This window comes from Fringilla coelebs (genome assembly GCF_963513975.1).
Source record: "Fringilla coelebs genome assembly, chromosome: 9".
NCBI classification, from domain to species: Eukaryota; Metazoa; Chordata; class Aves; order Passeriformes; family Fringillidae; genus Fringilla; species Fringilla coelebs.
In genome coordinates, this window is record NC_140067.1 from 9,855,035 (window position 1) to 9,873,659 (window position 18,625).

Consider the following 18,625-nt stretch of genomic DNA (forward strand, 5'->3'; position numbering starts at 1 on the left):
AGCTCTGGTGATGGTCCCAGCCTGTTGTAGAAAAAAAAAATGACATTCAGAAGCCAAGAAAAGCTGCTTACAAAACAAGAGTTTTATTTCTCAGGAGCCAGATCCATTTAAAGCTAAATGGTGATTTACCTGGAAAACTGACACCCAACTGTGTTGTTACAGCACACACCTGAAACAGCAGATGCATCCATCTGATGCTGTCTATTAGCTCCCACATGGGCACAAATGGGCTGTCAGAGACCTGACTGCTTACCAGCGTGGATGCTTACAGGGATCTTTGCTAACAGATCACAGAAACAGCTGCCTTTAAGGAAAGGGGCCGTATAATTTTACGACCATTACCATAATTTTGCAGCAGCATGCTGAACAAAGGGCAGACAAGCACTGCTGTACAGGGTAAGAGCCAGCTGCTGCAAGGCTCAGGAAGAGGCTTCTCCACCCTTTGCAGCATTGAGGAGTAATCCAGAGATGTCTTTTGTGCCTCCTGTAACCCATCAGGTACAGACTATGGCTGCAGTGGGGAAAACACACTAGGTGGGACCAAAGGTCTGATCTGGTTTAACAATTCATGGCTGCCTCCTAGAGCCTCGTGCTGGCTGATATGATACAGGAAGGTGAGAACAGCCTCAAAGGCTGCTCTTCAAACCCGCAGCTGAAGTACAAAAGCACCAGCAACAGCCATGGTCTTTGCAGCTACAGCTCGTTTTCCACAGTTAGGGAAAGGTGGATCTGAAAGGTTTTGTTCCCCTGGGGAGAGGGTGGAAACAAACAAAAAAGGAAGAGGGAGAATTAAAGTAATCTTGAATCACTAAGCAGATTCACATCACTGGATCAATAAGCACCACTGACAGGGATCACAGGAATGTCGCAACTTTGCCAATAATAAAGCAGCACAGCAGAGCTCGGAGGATGACTTTTCTAAGGCAGCCGAGCATGAAGCTGCAAGGCTGGTGAACAGCTGAATGTGACACCTTGGCTTACAGCAGACTGCTACCAGTGGAGGGGCTCAATGCAGTTTGCTTTAAATAATGATGAGCACAGAGATTGTATTCATGGGGGAAAGGCAACCAAGGACTGGAAAAACCAAAGGCTAAATTTCATAGGCCAAACACATGTGCTTTTCCTCCCAAACTAATTCTTTTCTAGGCTGGAAAGAAGAAAGAAAAATCAGTGCTAATTTAATCAATTGATCAGTCTATTGATTGCAAAACTGGAGCTGCTAGTTAGCCATGTGCTGTAATGCCCTCAACTCTGAAACCACAAAACACACCATTGATTTCTTCACTTCCAGCTCCAAAACAAGAAATAAAACCGGGCTTTCATGGAAAAACAACTTCCTTGTCCAGGGAGAAGATGCAAGCAAAGAAGAGAGGCCAGGAAACAGGGACAGCCGCATCTTGCGAGGTTCAAACTGAAATTAGTTACAGATGCAGTCACAGTGTCTTGTGTAAACTCTATCGATTGGGTGGCTGACAGTCTTGGGAGCCTCCATAGTAGGACAATCAATCCGGCTGCAGTGTCACCTGCCACTTTGCTGAACAGTTGACAATGCAATTATCCAGTGTGGAGGCAGGGAGTTGGCGTGTGTCAAACGCAGTTAGCCACTTTCCGGGCACTACTCGATAATGCGTTTCACCGCCGCGCGGAGCAGACGACACACGGAGACAGGAGCTGTTTAGAGCCATTGAGACCTGTGCTCCCTTTTTCCTTTAGGAACATCTCACTGCCCCTGACTTAACAACTGTATTCTAAAATGCTATTAAAATCACGTCAATCAACTACTGTGTGCTTAAAGCTCAAGTTTGACCTGAGTGCCCAAGAAGTAGGTTGCAGTTCTAGCAAAAACCGCAGGCCCTTGAGGGAAAAAAATTAAAAATTTATCAGATTACTATCTTAAAGCCTGGGATTTTCAAAACCACAGCTAACAGACCAGTAGAAAACTGGATTGCAGAGCAACCAATGTCTGAGATCTACAAAACCTGAAGTTTAAAGGAACCGTCAACTGATACGCAGTCTGCTGCAAAAAAGGAGTAGTTTCAGGTGCTCTACCTGCTCCTTCACTCCCCCTGCTAATTTTCATGGTGTTACAACTGCATTTTCTGTTTTCTTTTTTTTTCCCTTCCTTCCTCTAGGAAGGGGTTGACAGACATCCCTTCTCATCCCCCAACTACAATATGTAATACTGGAAAAGGGAAAGAATTCCACTTCTTCCTGCAGAAAATCTTTTCCTGGTTAGAGTGGCTATTGGTGTTACATAAATCAACCACCAAGGTTTACTTGATTGTGCTGCTTTCAGCTAATGCATTCTAGCAGTTGGAACATAAAAATTACATTATTTTATTTTTGAATTCAAGTTAACAAAAATGTACAATCAGCAATGAGAAATTTTAATGGCTATCTTCACCAATTTATTTTTTCCCAGTTAGAATTATTTTTACTTTGCTAAGTCCCATTGATTACTTTGTGTTCCAAAATTAAGAAAATGGTGTTCCTTGAAGAATTATGTGAACTTCAAACACACATGACACTGGACATCAGTTACATGGTAGGTCATGCTGGCTTTTGTACGTAAGGAAAGAGGTTTTTTTCTTCTTAAATCACATACTATTCTAATCTGTTTTTCTGGCTCACTAGAGCCAACTTATGATATTAATATACAGGACAATATTTAAGAGATATTAATTAACCACAGAATCCTTCAAATTCTATATGCAGACACGAACTACAGAGAAAGAATCAGGTGCAGCCCATTTGATTACTGTATCTAACACTATGCAAACAGACTTTGTTAGCATTTTTAGGTCAACTATTACCTTATGGCCAAGTACTTGCTCTCAAAGGAGATAGGTGCAAACGTTAAGAATTGGTTGGGCTACTCCCATCAGACCAATCCAAATTATTGTGCTTCTGCAATGGAGGGATTACCAGGATTACCACTTTTACACAAGGGCTGAGGTAAGGGACACAAGTGCTCTGGGGCTCAGCAGCCCTCTATAAGGGGCATAAAGCAGGAACTTGTACATCTTGCCCACTTGGAAGCTTACAGAAGGTAGAAGTGACCAGCAGAAGGTAGCAACCCAAACATAGGAAGGCTAAAATTCAAGGGCTGAGAGGCTGGGAAAGATGCTCAGATGTACAGACACAGTCACCTAAGAGAGAGATACTGACACTGGAAACATGGCAGAAAAATGCACTAAATTGAGCTCTTGCTAAATGGGAAGAAGATTAAGAATTTCATTTCAGCACAGATTCCTTCTACTCTTAATACAGACTGCTCTTGCACCCAAGCTGAAGTTTGCTTTAGTTTACCAGGGTAAAAGGAATGCATTCTGGCTCATCTACACAGCAGCAGCAACGATGATTATAGGTACTACACCACTCTTCCAAAAGGCCTAAATATGCCAGTGACATCTTCCATTTCCCACACAGTTTCTTAAGAGAAGACACACATTTACTGTTCAGCTCAAATGCTTTTGCTGCATTTGAATAGAACAGTTTATACCCTCTTACCAATATAACCTTAAATGCAGCCTGAATCTCCTGACATGAAAAAAAAGGCAATCTCCTTGCCTCTTGAAGCTTCCCTGTATGTCTCATTATATTTTATCTGAAAAAGAGGACACAGCTGGCTACTAGGTGAGATTCTAGAGCTCTGCTATCTTTTTAACACTAGAGAAGATGCTTCTGCATGCTTCAGTTTCCACATACTTGTCAAACACAGATTTTAAGAGTTTTGCTGTAGAGTTCCATTTTCAGAAATTTCACAGAGAAGCACAAATGAGTTTTCCCTCTCTATTTGGAGTTTTCTGCCAGGCAGTTACCAGATCCAAGAAGTCACTGTAATCACAAAAGCCTGTTGTTGAGGTAGAAGAAGTAAGAAGTATCTATTTAGATTCTGAGGCCAGGACCTCACACATGAAAGAATGATTCCAATGCTGCATGGATTTAGAAGGAGAACAAGCTGGAGGAGAACACAGCTCCTGCCCCAATCCTCTTTCTGGGACAACTAACCCACACTGGACAAAGGCTGGCCTACAACATTTGCTGCTCTAACTGAAGCATATCTTGATTCTGTGTTGATAGAAAGCTGGCAGTGAGAGGACTTCAGCCATTTGCTAGAAACTTTTAAGCATTTTAATACAGTCCTACTTTCCAGGCAGCTGCCCTAATTGTACACGACATGAGATCCAATGCAAATGGACCCCCAAGGATAACTGCAGTTTGTTACAGCTTATAAAGGCTTTACCAAGTCCCTCTATGCGTACACTTAGTTGTGTTGTTCTTTTCCCTTGGTAAGACATTAGCAAATAGAGCCAAGCCCTTTGCTAGCTTGGGAGAAGGGCTGCGTGGAGAAATAGAAAGAAATACCGGAAAAAAAAAAAGAGAAACTTCAGAGTTAAGTAATCCCTGTGTGTTTCTCCTTCTTCAAGAGTATCACAATCTATCAGACAGATCCTTGTCATGTTGATCTTTCTTAGAAAGTATCCTTCCCTGAAAATGCCCTGCTTGCCATTTTAACATTTTTAAAGTCTTTCTCTCTTCTGTGTTATTTTTGATGCAACTGATCTGCTGAAGCAAAAGAAACTGAGAAGAGCAGTGGTGACTAGCTTGCTACTGCACCTAGAGGAAGGCTTTTTGGTGGGGGAGCTGGAGGGGAGAAGAGAAGGATGGGGCGGGTGGAGGGAGAACTTAGCTACAATTCTTCAATTCTTTCATATCTAAAGAGGACAGCAATCTCTGTCCTATCAGGCCGCACGGTTCGTGCCTTAAATGGTACTTGCTGCCAGCTTGCTTTCCCTGTCTCTCTCCCTTTGAAGCAGACTGGACAGCTTCCTCAAGCTGGCGTTATCACTCCCTCTAACCACTCTTGGCAGGCAATCTAATTCCCCCTGAAAAGGTCACCGCCATTTTAACTGCCTTTCAATCACATTAAGCACGCTGCCGCTCGTGCTCAGAGCACTGCGCCCGCAGCTCTCCTGACTGAGGTGCGATCGATAAACTGACATCCCACCCAACACCCAGCTCCCCAGCCGCCCCAGCCCCGCTCTCCTCCATCCCCTCTCCTGGGCAAGCTGCCTCCCGGAACGGACGGAAAGGGACCAAGTGACAAAATCCTCTCCTCAAATCTGAGGCAGCAGAAGGGAACCGCTAACCTGGCATTTACTAATCTTTGTCCCATCTGTTAAGAAACAGAAGGGTGCAAGCATCCCCCACCCCCCGCCTCCCCTAGACCTACAGAGGCAGCAACTTCACAGGACAGTTTGCTTAGGCACCAGTCCAGACACCTTTGAAGCTGTGTTACAAAGAACAAGCCTCCCTCAAGCTTCCCTCAATGCAATCATTACCGTTATCTCTCCCCCCGAGCTGCTTTTTTTTTTGCAGTTACGAGTTATGTGTTCCACCCATCGATCCCTGTGTAAGACACTGTTTTAAGTCCTCTTGCCTTTTGACTGTGCTAAGCCGTTTAAGAGATGACAGCAGCTTCTATCAGTGTGAAGCTGATGTGATTCTTTTCAGATAAAGCACTTTTTTTCCACTTCCCCCCCTCCCTTTCCTTCTTTCAAGTAAGAAACATACACACAAAAAGAGACACTGAATCTTTCAAAGAAAAAAAAACCCTTTTGAACTTCCCTCAGGAATTCTTTAAAGGGATAACCTTACAGTGTAAACACTGAGGGTAATGTGCATCCATTCTGGACTGGAAGAGAAGAATTGCTACAAATATGTTGAGCATTTAAAAAACCCCAACAAACCCCACATCAGAGACGAAGCCACTTGACGCTTTCACTTGCGAAGCCTTGTTGGCATCCTAAACACAGAAACTCATTAAAGGTGGCATGAAATAATCCCGTGCAACAAAGAGCTTCAGAGAGAGATGATTCAGAGACATGGGGAGAGATAGTGACTGAATGTTCAGGTATTTCAAGAGAAATTTTAGTCTTGTGACACTGAACTGAGGCAGGGGAATATCTGATTATTTTATCAGTACAGTTTTACACTTTGAAGTACACGCTTGATTTAAACAGAGTTTGGTATTTCATGCTGGTATTATTCTGCACCTACCCCCAAAGAGAACCACAAACTCTCCTACAAATCCTTGCTTCAAGCAGGACCTCTGCTGAAACAACGTGGCTCCAAACCCTACATAATTGCCAATAATCTTAATTTACACCTTACATCTTTCCAGTTTTGGAAAGCAAATTGAATGATAGCAAATTTTAAGAAGCCAGGAGGACAGCTGGAAGTACTAAATATTTCCTGACTGAAATCCATCACCAAACCCAACAGTTTCAGAGACAACACACTGATCCCTGCACTTCTCAGGTCATTTTCCTACTGGCTACCACAGCCTGTTCTTTCCACCTGCTGCCTCAGGTATGCCAAGCTGTGGCAGCCAAGTAGGTGTGCTTTGGCTCTGCCACACTAGACCTGACTGGGGGCTTGCAGCTGTAACACCAACAGAGAAGACAAATAATTTCCAGCTTCTAAGACAGCTCCTCAGGTCAGAAGAACAAGTTTTCCCTGCAAGTGCTTTGGAAGCAGGAAAGTGTCTTCCTAGGAACTTTACAAGTCAGAGTTTCAGCCTTTCAGTTTTAGGCCATCTTCCAGAAAACCGAAACAGGGCTGTTCATTTCCCTGATGCTCCTGTTTTTAAGAAGAAAAACCCTAAGATCTCTCAACCTTACTCCAACTGAGAACCTGTCAGCATTTTCTACATAATTGGCAAAAAATTTTCCTCATGTGGATATGAACCTTGTCCCCTAACCAAAAATGATAAAAAAAGCCAGGATCTGTGTTAAGTTTGAGACACTGCTGTAATGCTGCCCCATGGACTTACATGCAACACACAGTGGCCACGGTGTCCTGCTCCCCCTTCACCCAGCTGTGACATCTCCTCAAAGCAACACACCATTAAAACCAAAATTAATGAGACACATGGCCATCTATTTTCCCCTCCGGTTTTATGTATTTCCCCATGTCATCTCTTTAGACATTGGTGACATCCCTGTAGCCTGGTAAAGGCTGTCTGGCATTATAAAAGACATTTGATTTCCACATCACTGCTACTTCTCAGCAAAGGGAACAGAGCCAAATGCAAAGCCTCAGGTGACAGGGGTTAATGAGGGCCTTGCCAACTCCAGACAAAGCAGTTTTAAGCATTAGAAAGCATCTACAAAACGTTGTGCTGTGCTTCAGGGCTGTAAATTAAGAATTCTGTCTGGCAAGAGCCAACACTAGCAGCAAAAAAAGAAAGACAGTCACCTTAAGGTTACCTGAGAGTGCACAAAGCAGTCCTGAGTGATGGAGACCCATGAATGCAGAAGTCAGAGACAATAGGAGAGCCACAAAAGAGAGCATGAAAAAGTGTACCTTCATTAAAAATAAATGCAATCAGCCAGCTGTAGGGGATCACACCAGCATTGCTCTGGCTTTCCAAATTTTACAACTTCTTGCACAGTGTAGGTAGGTATGCTGTACATAGTGTCTGATTATCCCAAAATACTAGGTAGAAAGCTGTTAGGAAAAACATTTACCCAGCCTAACTACAGCAATTACAAACATATAGTCCACCTGAAGCCTCATTTGAAAGAAGGTCTCCATATGAGCAAGGTAATGTGGAAGACTCAGATCACACTTCAGTGAATTGCCTCAAAAGCAACTGGGAATATTTGCCAGGTGAAGATAGCACTACGTCCGCACCAAAGAAGTGGAAGAGCGTGCTCTCATCAAATGTAGGTGTTTGGCGGGGATGAAGGAAGAAACCACTCAAACACAAAAAAAGGGAAGAAATGAACTTAACAGCTTTTTCTAACCAGGACTAGCAGCGATGACAACAACAGAGGCACACAGACATCCCATGCTTCCCTGCTACAGATTGTAGTGTCTGCGCTACATGAACATAGTCTAAGATCCTGCATGGTCTCATCAGGCCTCTACCTGGAATCACGCACAGACACAACTCTCCATGCAGTCACAAAAAAAACTTAGGCTACTGACACAGCATTTAATAGCGTGAGCTTCACTGGGGGTCCTTTAAAGCCCAAAGAAGCTGCTCCTTATCATCTGCTCTGCTATACCCCAGCTAGAATTTACTTTCAGAGGAAAGCAAGAGCAGATCAGGAGTGCCTGGTTTTAGCAGAGCACACGGCTGGCTTTTAAGTCCAACTCCCTTATGCAGTAGCCTTTCCCCTTGAGATATTTTAAATTAAAATCCAAGCTGATATAGGAAGAGATCACATCCCATCCTCTTTATTGAACGAAGGGAGCCAGCATTCCTCCTCTCATTAAGCATGCGCTACATGGATTGCTGGTGAGAAACTCTCGTGAGTGCCTGAGGTTCATGCCAATGAACAGTTTAGTAAATCCTCCTCGTTGAGGCCAAAGGGCTGAATGTAAGAAAGGGGCCAGGTTTCTAGCTAAAATTACATTCACCAATAAAGCTCACAAGAGGTCAAATTTTGCCATAACTCACTCTCTCCTTGGTAACTGATTTCCCCATCACTAGGGAAGGAGCAAAAGAAGGAGGAAAAATAAAATGTGTTTGTCTGAGAGCCCTAAGGGCTTGCAGTGCTGGAGGTGCAGAGCAGGTTCCTGGATTCTCATTTATCAACCTTAAAAGGGATGGAGTGATAAATGCACAACTGGCCCTTTAATATTTTATGCAGGTGCTAAAGCGACTTAGCTGTCACCTCCAATTCATCACCAGAGGCTGATACACCAGCTTTCGTCACTCCAGGCTGGGAATTTTTACAATTTCATTTCTATTTCCCTCTCTTCACATATTTCCATGTATTTCTTACTACATGTGAGATATAAAATGTTATTTTCCCCATATGATCTACCCATTCCCTCTTCAGCCACATTCCTTGAGAAAGAAATAAGCCCAGGCTTCGTTAAAGATTTGCACAAATTTTGATTCTCATCGTTCAAGAGGCACAAAAAACTGAAATCACTTTACATTCTGGCAAAGGCTGATGATTCTGCCTTTTGTAGAAGGGAAATCCCCACGTCCCTCCCTTTAAGGATAGGTAATGATCAACTTCCACAGCAGAATCATTTATAAATGCCCCCAAAACACTGGCGCACCTCGAAATCCTCCCTCCAGGAGAGTAGTGGCCCGTATCCTCTTCTGCCCACACCACTCGTACTCTTCAAAGCGGTTGCCGTTCTCGTTCTCGATGTCCACAGAGTCATCCTCAGTCATGCACGAACCTTCTCTCTGCACAGGATAAAGCAGGAGCAGAGTGTTGAGATGCACAAAATGGCTCTTTGGGGCTCATAACTCATGGTGGGATGGGGAAGAAAAGCTGGACTGCTCCCAGGACAGCTAAGTTAGAGCATACAGCACCTTCTGTTCTGATCCCTGTTCCTACTGACCTAAACTAGAAGTAAATAGGCACTGGAAGAACTTGACAACCTAAGATTAAAACAAGTTGCAAGTTTCATAATTTTTACTCAAGGAAAGGTCTGGTCCCTACAACAATGCTGGTGTTCATTTCAACATGCATGCCCCTACCTTGCAAACAAAACTCCTCTATCATGGAGGAACATGATTCCTTTGACCCCTAGCAGAAGTGTTCTCCTGTAACACAGTTTTGGGGCATGCTGATCAAAAATACACCTCTCTTTACACTATGCACCTCTTGAGGCAACAAGTCCTCTATTGAAGGTTTTTCCTGAGAAACATGAACAAAAAGCCCTATGACAAAACTCTCTCCCTCCCCTTGGGCTTGTTTCTCCTTCCTTGCTGTTTTTGGGATGAACAGCAAGAGAACGGTTCTGCTTAAATGCACTTCCCTGGAGTAAGACAACTATGCAATCTTTAAAAATCCCAGTCTGCTACAAAAGAGCCCAACAAACAATTGTAATGCTGTCAGAACACACTGTTCTTCCTGTGCTACATAGGATGCCTGAAGTCCTACAAAAGGTTCATAAATTTCAATAGCTCCACCTTTAAAATCTACAAATTAGACTTCCATAACAGCAGAACAGTGCATGAAGTAAAAAGTTGCTAATGCAACAGAACAGAAAAAATCCAGAAGAATCCATCTTCCCAGACAAAGAAGTGACTACAGATCTTAGGGAGACAGTTAGCATTGCCTGCAAGCTCAGCAATGTTAGTTTTTGCCCCACATTAAGTCAACTACAGACAGAGCTGGGAGTAGGGAGAAGGGAATGGCAGCTGGTGATCCTGTTGCGCCTCTACCTTTGCAAGGCATTGTTCCACATGCCTACTCATCTCCTCCTCGGATCCTGACAGAGGTCGGCTGCAGAGGGGACATACCTGCCCTTCGTCTTGCTTCCTCCTTTTCATTTTTCCAATCCGAGCTGCATGGAGAAACCACGGAAAGAAAACAAACAAAAAAGGAAGACATGTCAAGTTTGTAGATCCAGTCTTTGCTCAGCTCCAAATAATAAACCCTTGGCAAAAATGGTAATATTTCACAGCAGAAAATCCCATTGTAACTCCCAATTCTGACCCCCATGAACAGTACAGAGACTGTTACTTGGCACTTTGCTGAGGAAATCTGTAACCTGTAGCTGAGCACTCTGATTCCACAGAGGCAGCTATTCACAATTTAACAACTAGGAGAAGAACATCTACTACACATCCCATGGTAAATTATTAGTATGGTTAAAATCTTTCCCTTGGAAACCTGAAATTGTTTTCAAAGTTGAGTGATCAAGCTACTGAACCCCGTTTTGGATTTTGCCTTCTAAGTCTGAGGCCCTTCCATTAACATGTCTATTTCCTCTACAAAAACTTGTGGAAGGATGATGTAGCGCCTGATAGCCTTGGACAAGATATTTAACAATCACTTCCAGGACCTCAAAGCCGGCTATACACCCTGAAAAATTCCTTCTCAGACAATCACAAACAAGTCAAAGCACCATCTTGGTAGCAGGCAATATTTATGGAAAGGAAAGAGATTTGCTACAAAAAACACAGGACCCATGCCAGATAGCTTCTGTCTCTCTATTGTTTTTATTTCATGAAAACTAGGGGCTACACTGCCTTCCTGAGAGCACGATCTGGGAAACAAACATGTTACAAATCATGATAATTAGAAAAAGCAGCCAAGGTAGCCTGTTGCTTAATCCAATAGCTGGTTAATTTGAGCCATCGTTTAATGTGATCAAAACATCTGGAACCAAATCATTTGCATTAAAAAGAACTTCTGTCTTTTATTATGATGGCTTTAGGCAGGTATTACTGAATAACTCAATCACTGGCTGCAGGAAAGTCACTGTTTAATTAATAAGGAAGGTCAAAATTCTGAATGAGAGACAAGAAAAAGCCCAAGGAAAGCCCATGTGATAATGAGAGATGACACCACCAAAAAGCTGCATTAGGCAGAAATCGTTACTGACATTGTGAGCACTGCAGCATTCTCTGAGAGCCTTCATGCCTGAACACTGTGGGGATCAACAGCTCCCTGCAGCCAACGAGTCACAGAAAGCTTCTGGAATGCCAGGATGGGAAGGACCAGTGTACAGGCAAGTTTCTGTTGATTGTTTTCTCAAGTGCATCAGTTTAGAGCACACACATCAAGTGAATTTTTAAGTTTCAGCTGAACACATCAGCACAGACCAGAAAGGCCTCCTTCAAGACTCTCTTGTTGTCTTCCCTGGACTCAGGACTCTCTGGGTTAGAATATACCTTCCCACAATTGGGGAGTCTTCATCGTCCCCTATACTCTCTCATGCTCCAGCACTAAGAAAGCTTCAAAGGAATCAGTGGGCATTGTTTTTCCTCATTGAAATACAGATGTGTGAAAACTCCCTGAAAAATACATCTCTACTCCTCCCATGCTGGAAAGGATTCTGTAAATGTGACATTCCTAGAGTAAGAGAGAGCAACTTGAGACCAAAACAAAAATGTTTTTGATATCTGGCACTTTGAACAACACAGACTCTCAATAAACACAGCTTTCATTGTTTGTCTAAATTTTATTTGCTGAAGCTCCACAACTCTCTCTTGCGCTGGGTACACCACACTGACAGTTCAACAACCCTCTCATTTAGGCACACTCTTTCTGGCTCGTACTTTAGTGCCCAAGAGATTTCTGAAGTTCTGGTTTAGTGCATACCTATATCCTTCAGCATGGTTCTTTCATTTAAGTTTAGGATGCTCTTTCCTTGCCTCACTAGCTCTATAGAGCCAGCAAAAAATATGGAAGGAGGCTTGAGCATTGCTTAGCAAACACCCATCTGGAGAGAAACACAGAAACAAAGCCTCCTCTATCCTGATCACAGACACAAATTTCTCGCACCTCATGTTTTTAACAGGGAAATGCAGGGAAGGAGCAGTTTAATTATTCTGGTAGGACTCCCCATGGCCAAACAATTCAGAGCAGTCTGCCTGGTGAATTTATAGGTATTTTTAGGGTTTTTTTTACTGCCATCCTCCAATCCATGCACTGTAGCAGTGACAAAAGGAAGACAACTTATTTTGGATCTTCTACAGATAAATTCTTGGGACCATTTTGCCCGAACAAGCACCTGATCTGCTGCTGAAAAGTTAGTGCAGAGCTGAGAATAGAACCTCACTCTGCTCCAGCTCTTACACCAGACCCAGCAGCCACCCCCTTTCTTGGCTCATTTAGCTCCACAGAGAAGCATCCCTTTGAGTTGCAATGCCACAAATGAAAAAGGCACTGGAGGAAAGAGGTGTTGAAAACAAATCCCCCTGCCATTTTCATTCTCTGGTCATTAGCAGTGGCAGCATCGTGCCCACGGAGGCCAAGGGTGCCCCTGGTGACAGGAGGAATGGGAAGGGAGCAGCCTGGAAAGCACATCCGAGCGGCGCTGTCCCTGCCCGACACACGCAGCCCGGCCATCACTTCCAATCAGCGCGGCAGGGACGGAGCGGCCCCAAAGGCAGGGGCTGATTGTGGCGCTGTCCCGAAGGGGAGCAGCTCAAAAGAACAGGCAAGTGAGACCACAGGATTGCTAATTAGTGTTGATAGATGCAATCATTTCTAATTAGCTCACTAATCCCTCTCTCCCTTGCTCCTGTCGCAGGAGCATGGAGAGGGGGGAGAACAAGAAAAAGTCATTCATTCCCTCCCTCCCATAATTCAGGAAGATAAAAATGCAGCCGGATGAGGACTGGATGTACAAAAAGGACAGAACTCAGGGAAGGAGGTTTTTGCACAAGCCTGACCCATTCTTACCTCTGACTGAACAAAGACTCCATAGTTATTATTCCAACCTTCTGCCAGGAGGTGAGAAGTTCACTAGTTTTTATTAGCATTAATAATTATTATTAGGCTATCAGAGGGCTTCCAGCACCTCTGAGGCCTCACTTTTAAAGATGTACATTACCCTATACATGGCTCTTGCTGCAAGTGCATGTTCTCCTTCAGATTACATGAAACCATCAGGCACCCAGGGAGTTTAAGTCACCATAGCAAATGAATGAGAAAGTAGCACACAGAGGTGAGCAAGAACTGGGATCCTCTGCAAGGGCAGGGCGTCTCAGCTATGGTCTCTGACTTAACCTAGGAGCTGTGCTGGCTATGGAATTGCTCTTCCCTTCACTAATACGCAGTTCTCTAATATGGGGTTGTGCAAGGTGAGAGGCTGTTTGCACTAGAGAAGGAGCCAAGCTGCTCTCAACAAAGCCTCTGCTGCTGAGGGCACACTGGTCCCTGCCTTCCCACAGGCACAGAGACAAGGACCCAAGCCGCCACTGCTGCCTTACTGGCAGAAGAGACTGAAGATGTTTTCTAACAATGGGCTCTCCTCATCAAGGCTGAACCTTATTAATGCCTAAAGATCATGTTACTCTCTAGCCCAGCCAAACTTCCTCTGAGAAAAGCTAATGGATTTTAGTTTTTACTGGTACTCCCCTCCCCAAGCAAAAATTCACCTTCAGGACACAGCACTAATTACCTCAGAAGTGCTCTTACACAGCATCTAGCAGTGGACATCACACCAACCTCTCCTGCAGCATCAAAGGCCATGATTAAGTTACTAGCAATATCTCTTATGGTTCCCTCCACCAGTTTGAGTGGTCCCCTGAGTCCTATGCAGACATCATTAGCAGCTCCTGCATTGGCAGGCCAATCAAATTAAGTGGAAGCATTTTTGTCTCCTTTCCAGTGAAAATCATCCAGCTTTATTCCTCCTCCATCAGCTACAAAAGCACAGGACATGGTCCTGGTGGTTCAACAAACTGCACGGTCTGTTTGGAGAGACAGGCTTGCGGTAACCACCAAAACTGGACTCACCTTCTCAGGGAGGTGCAAATGGAGCTTTGTAAGGACCTACTTCACAACTCACCTGAGAACTTTGGAAATAACCCTAAACTTACATCAAAGATATTCAAGCACAAGAGCTAGCACCTGTTCTCTGCAAATCTACTACAGGAGTCCTGAGGAGTGGCTATACCTACTTTTGTTAGATCTGTCATGGAAAGCTTTTGTGAATGATCAAACTCATCCACAGCATCTGATGGAAGGGAACAATGGCAGTAGTGGCAGAGCACAAAAAGCCATCTCAAGAAGAAGCAAAAGCAAGAAAACAGATGGTCGAGAAGGAATCAGTTTCAGACCTTAAGTACAATTTGCTGCTCATCTGCCTGAAAAAGAACATTAAGGGCCAGATTCACAAAAGGGTTTCAGTGCAGCTTTCACATCTGCACGGTCAAAGTTCCACACAGATCATTTTCAGCAACCTTCAATCTGACACTATTCTCTGAGGTTGGCACCTACTTAACCTGCTGAACCCATGTTCTGATACACTAAGCCAAACTTTGTACCTCTAATTTTGAATGACTACCTAACCTGCTCTGCACTGCTAAACTCCACAAGCATCAATTTACAGGGTGGCTTAAAGTTTCCAGTTTGGCAACACTGGAAATAAGGCAAATGAAAGAAATGCTTCCTTTGTCACAGAGGTTCATCAGGAATCAGCACCTCATATGCTTGGGTTCACAAGGACACAACCTCTGGGAAGTGAGTTTAGCACAGGTGAGAGGTGCAGGATTAACTCACTGAGGCTGACAGGGAAGTTGTGATACAAACACTCAACCAAGAGCCTAACAGACAGAACATTAATCTCCTGCTCCTGAGCTTGAAAATGCATTTGCCTTACTTACAGCTCAATTTAAGTTACAGCTTTGACTTACAGAATTAAAATTCTGGCCAGTCAGGTACACGTGAACCATGTTGCTATCAGGACCTAATCATGTTCTGGCCAGGCCAACAGAAGCTCACAGAAGACATGTGCCTCTCTACCTTCTCTTCCCTTAGTTCTTTTTGCACATTCCCAAATGAACACAACAGGATGGAAAACATCAAGGTCCAAACAAGACTGAGTCACGAACTGCCTGGGTAGCCAAGATTAGTGTCAAGGACAATGTGGAAAAAGAGCAAACACTGAGAGCCCTTTTAAAGGGAGGAGTTTCCAGAAGTGCTTCTAGAACTCATAGGTCAGCTCATAAGTGCTTGACAGAAATACCAAGATAAACTGGTTACAACAATATTGAAAAGTACACATAAAACATAATAAAACAAAGGAAACAGATTTTTATTTGACAGACTGCATTTGCTAGATCTTAAGTTTCGGCAGTGTGTCAATGAGAATATGAAACAAAGTGCCAGTTGTCCTTGGACAAGTCCTACACAACTTCTGTTCATGTAAAATAATCAGGATTAGGAAACTAAAGTTGCATGATTGATTAGAAGCTCATTAAAATATGATATATAGATAAAAAAGCGTTTTTTTTTTCTTTAAAGCACTCGAGTGTTCTCCATCTAAAGCTTAACTGCTCAAATTACTCAACAATAAGGTGGCATAGCTTACAAATACTGCAGTTATTTCAGTACAAACAAATGTGGAGGAAGAAAACTAGAAAGCAGCCAGCGTTCAGAAGTACAAATGTAAAGACACATGCAGAGAAAGGAGCAGTAGGACCCACCCAACCATGTGGCAGTCTGGACCAGACATGACCACAGGTATGTTCTGGGAGCAGCAGTAATCAGTCACAAAAAGCTAAGGTGAGAAGGAACCAGTTCTGATCTAATTTGACCTTCTCTGAGACCCAAAGCACTTCAGCTGAATTTCTGCATCCAACTCCCTGACATCTGGACCCTGTTCATCTCAGGGTAAAGAAGAGAACTGACAGCATTATTAGGGCAGCACAAATATTCTTTCATTTAGAATATGGCTGTACCACAAAAGGTACATAAAGAAGCGTAACACATCCAGCATAAACAATGTAAATGCTGTACAGAGCTACCTGCCTCTCTTCAGATGAGCACAGGTTCACAAAAATATCCAACACAGGCCAAGAAGAGCTCCCAAAAGGAGATCACAGCCTGTCCAGACTGTGCTGCAGCCCTGCTTTGGGACAGAGACAGAAACACAAAGCAATACTGATATAGTTCAGCAGAGCACACTCACACTGAGAGCTTTGCTTTATGCTGAAGGACTCACAACACCAAGAATTTCACAAGTCTGGCTCAGACTTTAAGAAAGTATTTAAAATAAGATGACTGCACCTTAATTGTTGGCCTGAAGAAAGGTGGAAGGAGAGAGCTTAGGCCTAGCTATCCAACTATGATAAAAGAACAATCTGACATCCTTGACTCCAGAGACCTCGGTCACACAAAACAAGTCACCACAGAGCAGCACCTCATGTATCTGGGCCATCTGAACTCTGTGTCTGCCTGCCAGCACTGGCAGCTCCCTGCACCCATCCTGGAGCGCAGAGAGAGCACCTGCAAGCAGCTACCTGTCACTGGTGCAAGGTAACTCCTTTCTTTGTTCTGTGGCTTAACAGACGAATTCTGGAGTTTGCAGTTTTTTGGCCCTCTGGGTTGATACTTAAAAATTGTAAAGCTAACTCTGAATTCATCTATGTCTAACTTATCATAGTTCTGGAACAGTAGCTTCTATTTACTTAAGACTACACTAAACATGAAGGCCTTCAAATTCAAGCAAAGTGTTTTCTATCAACATACTCTAAACCTTTTTGCTATTTTGTTCAAGCAGATCTTCTAAATAAACTCCAAATGCTCATCAGAGGTGTTAAAGTGAACTATCACATCAGGAAGCCTGAGATTAACGAACCTCATATTAACCTGAATAACCAAATTCTGACTAAATATTACATACTAAAGTAGCTACAGGCAGTACAAAACCAGATGATAGAACATTGTTACTGTGTACATGGTAAGTTCTGACCTCTGAACTTGGAGAAGTTTCAACCTCTTCAGCTCTATTAAGAAAAGTTTCCTTTCTTTCCAATTTCAAAGCAAAGATATGGGCTTCCTTTCTCAGAAACGATGTCTGATTTGGTTTTTAAATAGCAGGCCATTGTCCACTAGAAATAGTTGTTTACTTGTTAGGAGCACCCACAGATACAAGAATAAAAGTACAACACCAGCATCTGTATGTTCGAGAGAAAAAAAAACCCAAACAAAACAAACCATGACGTCAGATGACGCTCAGGCTCCTTAAAAGTTTACTGCAGGATTCGGCCATGTGAGCTGTGAAAGCTCAGCAGCCGGGCCCCACGCAGAAAACACGAGTTTGGGGCCTGTTTTACACCGGCTGGGGGATCCCGGCGGGGGAGCCGCGGGTGAGCGTGGAGGGCTTCACCTGAACGCCCCCTGCACCCTCCCGGCAAATCGAGGCCCCGGCGAGGCTGGTGGCGGCTCCCGCCCTGCGGCGTGGGGGACACGGGGGTGCCACACAACTCGGCCCAACTCTGGAAACTTCTCCGGAGGAGTAGGCGCGATGGGGGCCGCACTCACCGTTCAGCCGGGTCTGCCGGTTCGCTCGCACCCGCAGGAAGGTCTGCAGAGGGGAGACAAAGGCGTCAGGACGCGGATGTAAACAACTCGCCCCTCTCCCGTACACAAGGCCCGGCCCGGTCCCCCCCCTCCCCGCGCATCCCCGGGACAACGCTCCGTCCGCGGGCCTCCCCCCCACCGCAGCACGCACCTCTTCCCGGCCCCCGCCGCCGGGCCCCCTCTTGCCGCTCTGCATAGCCGCGGGCGCCGCGGGCAGGCAGCGGGCGGCGGGCCCGGGATGCGGGTGGATGCGGCGCGGCCCGGCGGGCGCCGCCGATCAGCCCCCGGCGGCCGCCGCCATGTTGGCCCCGGTCATGTGACCCGCTGCGCGCGGGTGAGAGTTCAGCAGGCAGTTCCCATGACAACCGACAGGGGGCGGCAGCGGCCGGCGAGCCCGGCCAATCAGAGCCCCGGGGCGGCTGGAACGCGGGGGATCTGGCCAATCGAAATTCAGGGGCTAGGGGAGGAGGGGAGGGGGGGGGGGGAGAGAGAGAGAGAGAGAGACCCTGTGTACCTGACCAATCAGAAATCATAGATTACTGAGACCCTGGGGCACCTGACCAATCAGAAATCAAGGGTTACTGAGATCCTGGAGTGCCTGGTTAATCAGGAATCAGGACCCCCTGGAACCCAAGGGGCCATGATTAATCCGACCCCAAGGCAGGTTGCTGCCCCCGGGGCAGTTGACCAATCAGAGCCTGGGAGCATTTGGGAAGCAGTCTTCCTGATTTCCATCAAGATTCCCTTGTCCAATAGTGATTGAGCACCCTTCAGGCCCAATGTCACTGACCAATCAGAGCCTTAGCCCTAAAACTAAC

The 18,625-nt window shown here is 44.8% G+C and overlaps 1 protein-coding gene across 2 annotated transcripts in view; it reads right to left on the minus strand.

The window, feature by feature from the left end:
- RNF220 (ring finger protein 220) overlaps positions 1–18,625 on the minus strand; it is a 217,791-nt gene that overhangs the window by 37,080 nt on the left and 162,086 nt on the right. The window contains exons 1-4 of one of the 2 annotated variants that reach the window (XM_084211596.1): positions 17,959–18,116; positions 17,769–17,811; positions 10,208–10,329; positions 9,088–9,220 (exon numbers count right to left, since the gene is read on the minus strand). In XM_084211596.1, the coding sequence (XP_084067722.1) occupies positions 9,088–9,220; positions 10,208–10,329; positions 17,769–17,811; positions 17,959–18,003 (343 nt within the window). In that variant the 5' untranslated portion in view covers positions 18,004–18,116. Of the gene's footprint in view, positions 1–9,087; positions 9,221–10,207; positions 10,330–17,768; positions 17,812–17,958; positions 18,117–18,625 lie in introns of those variants that run through there. The other variant, XM_084211595.1, reaches the window with a different exon arrangement.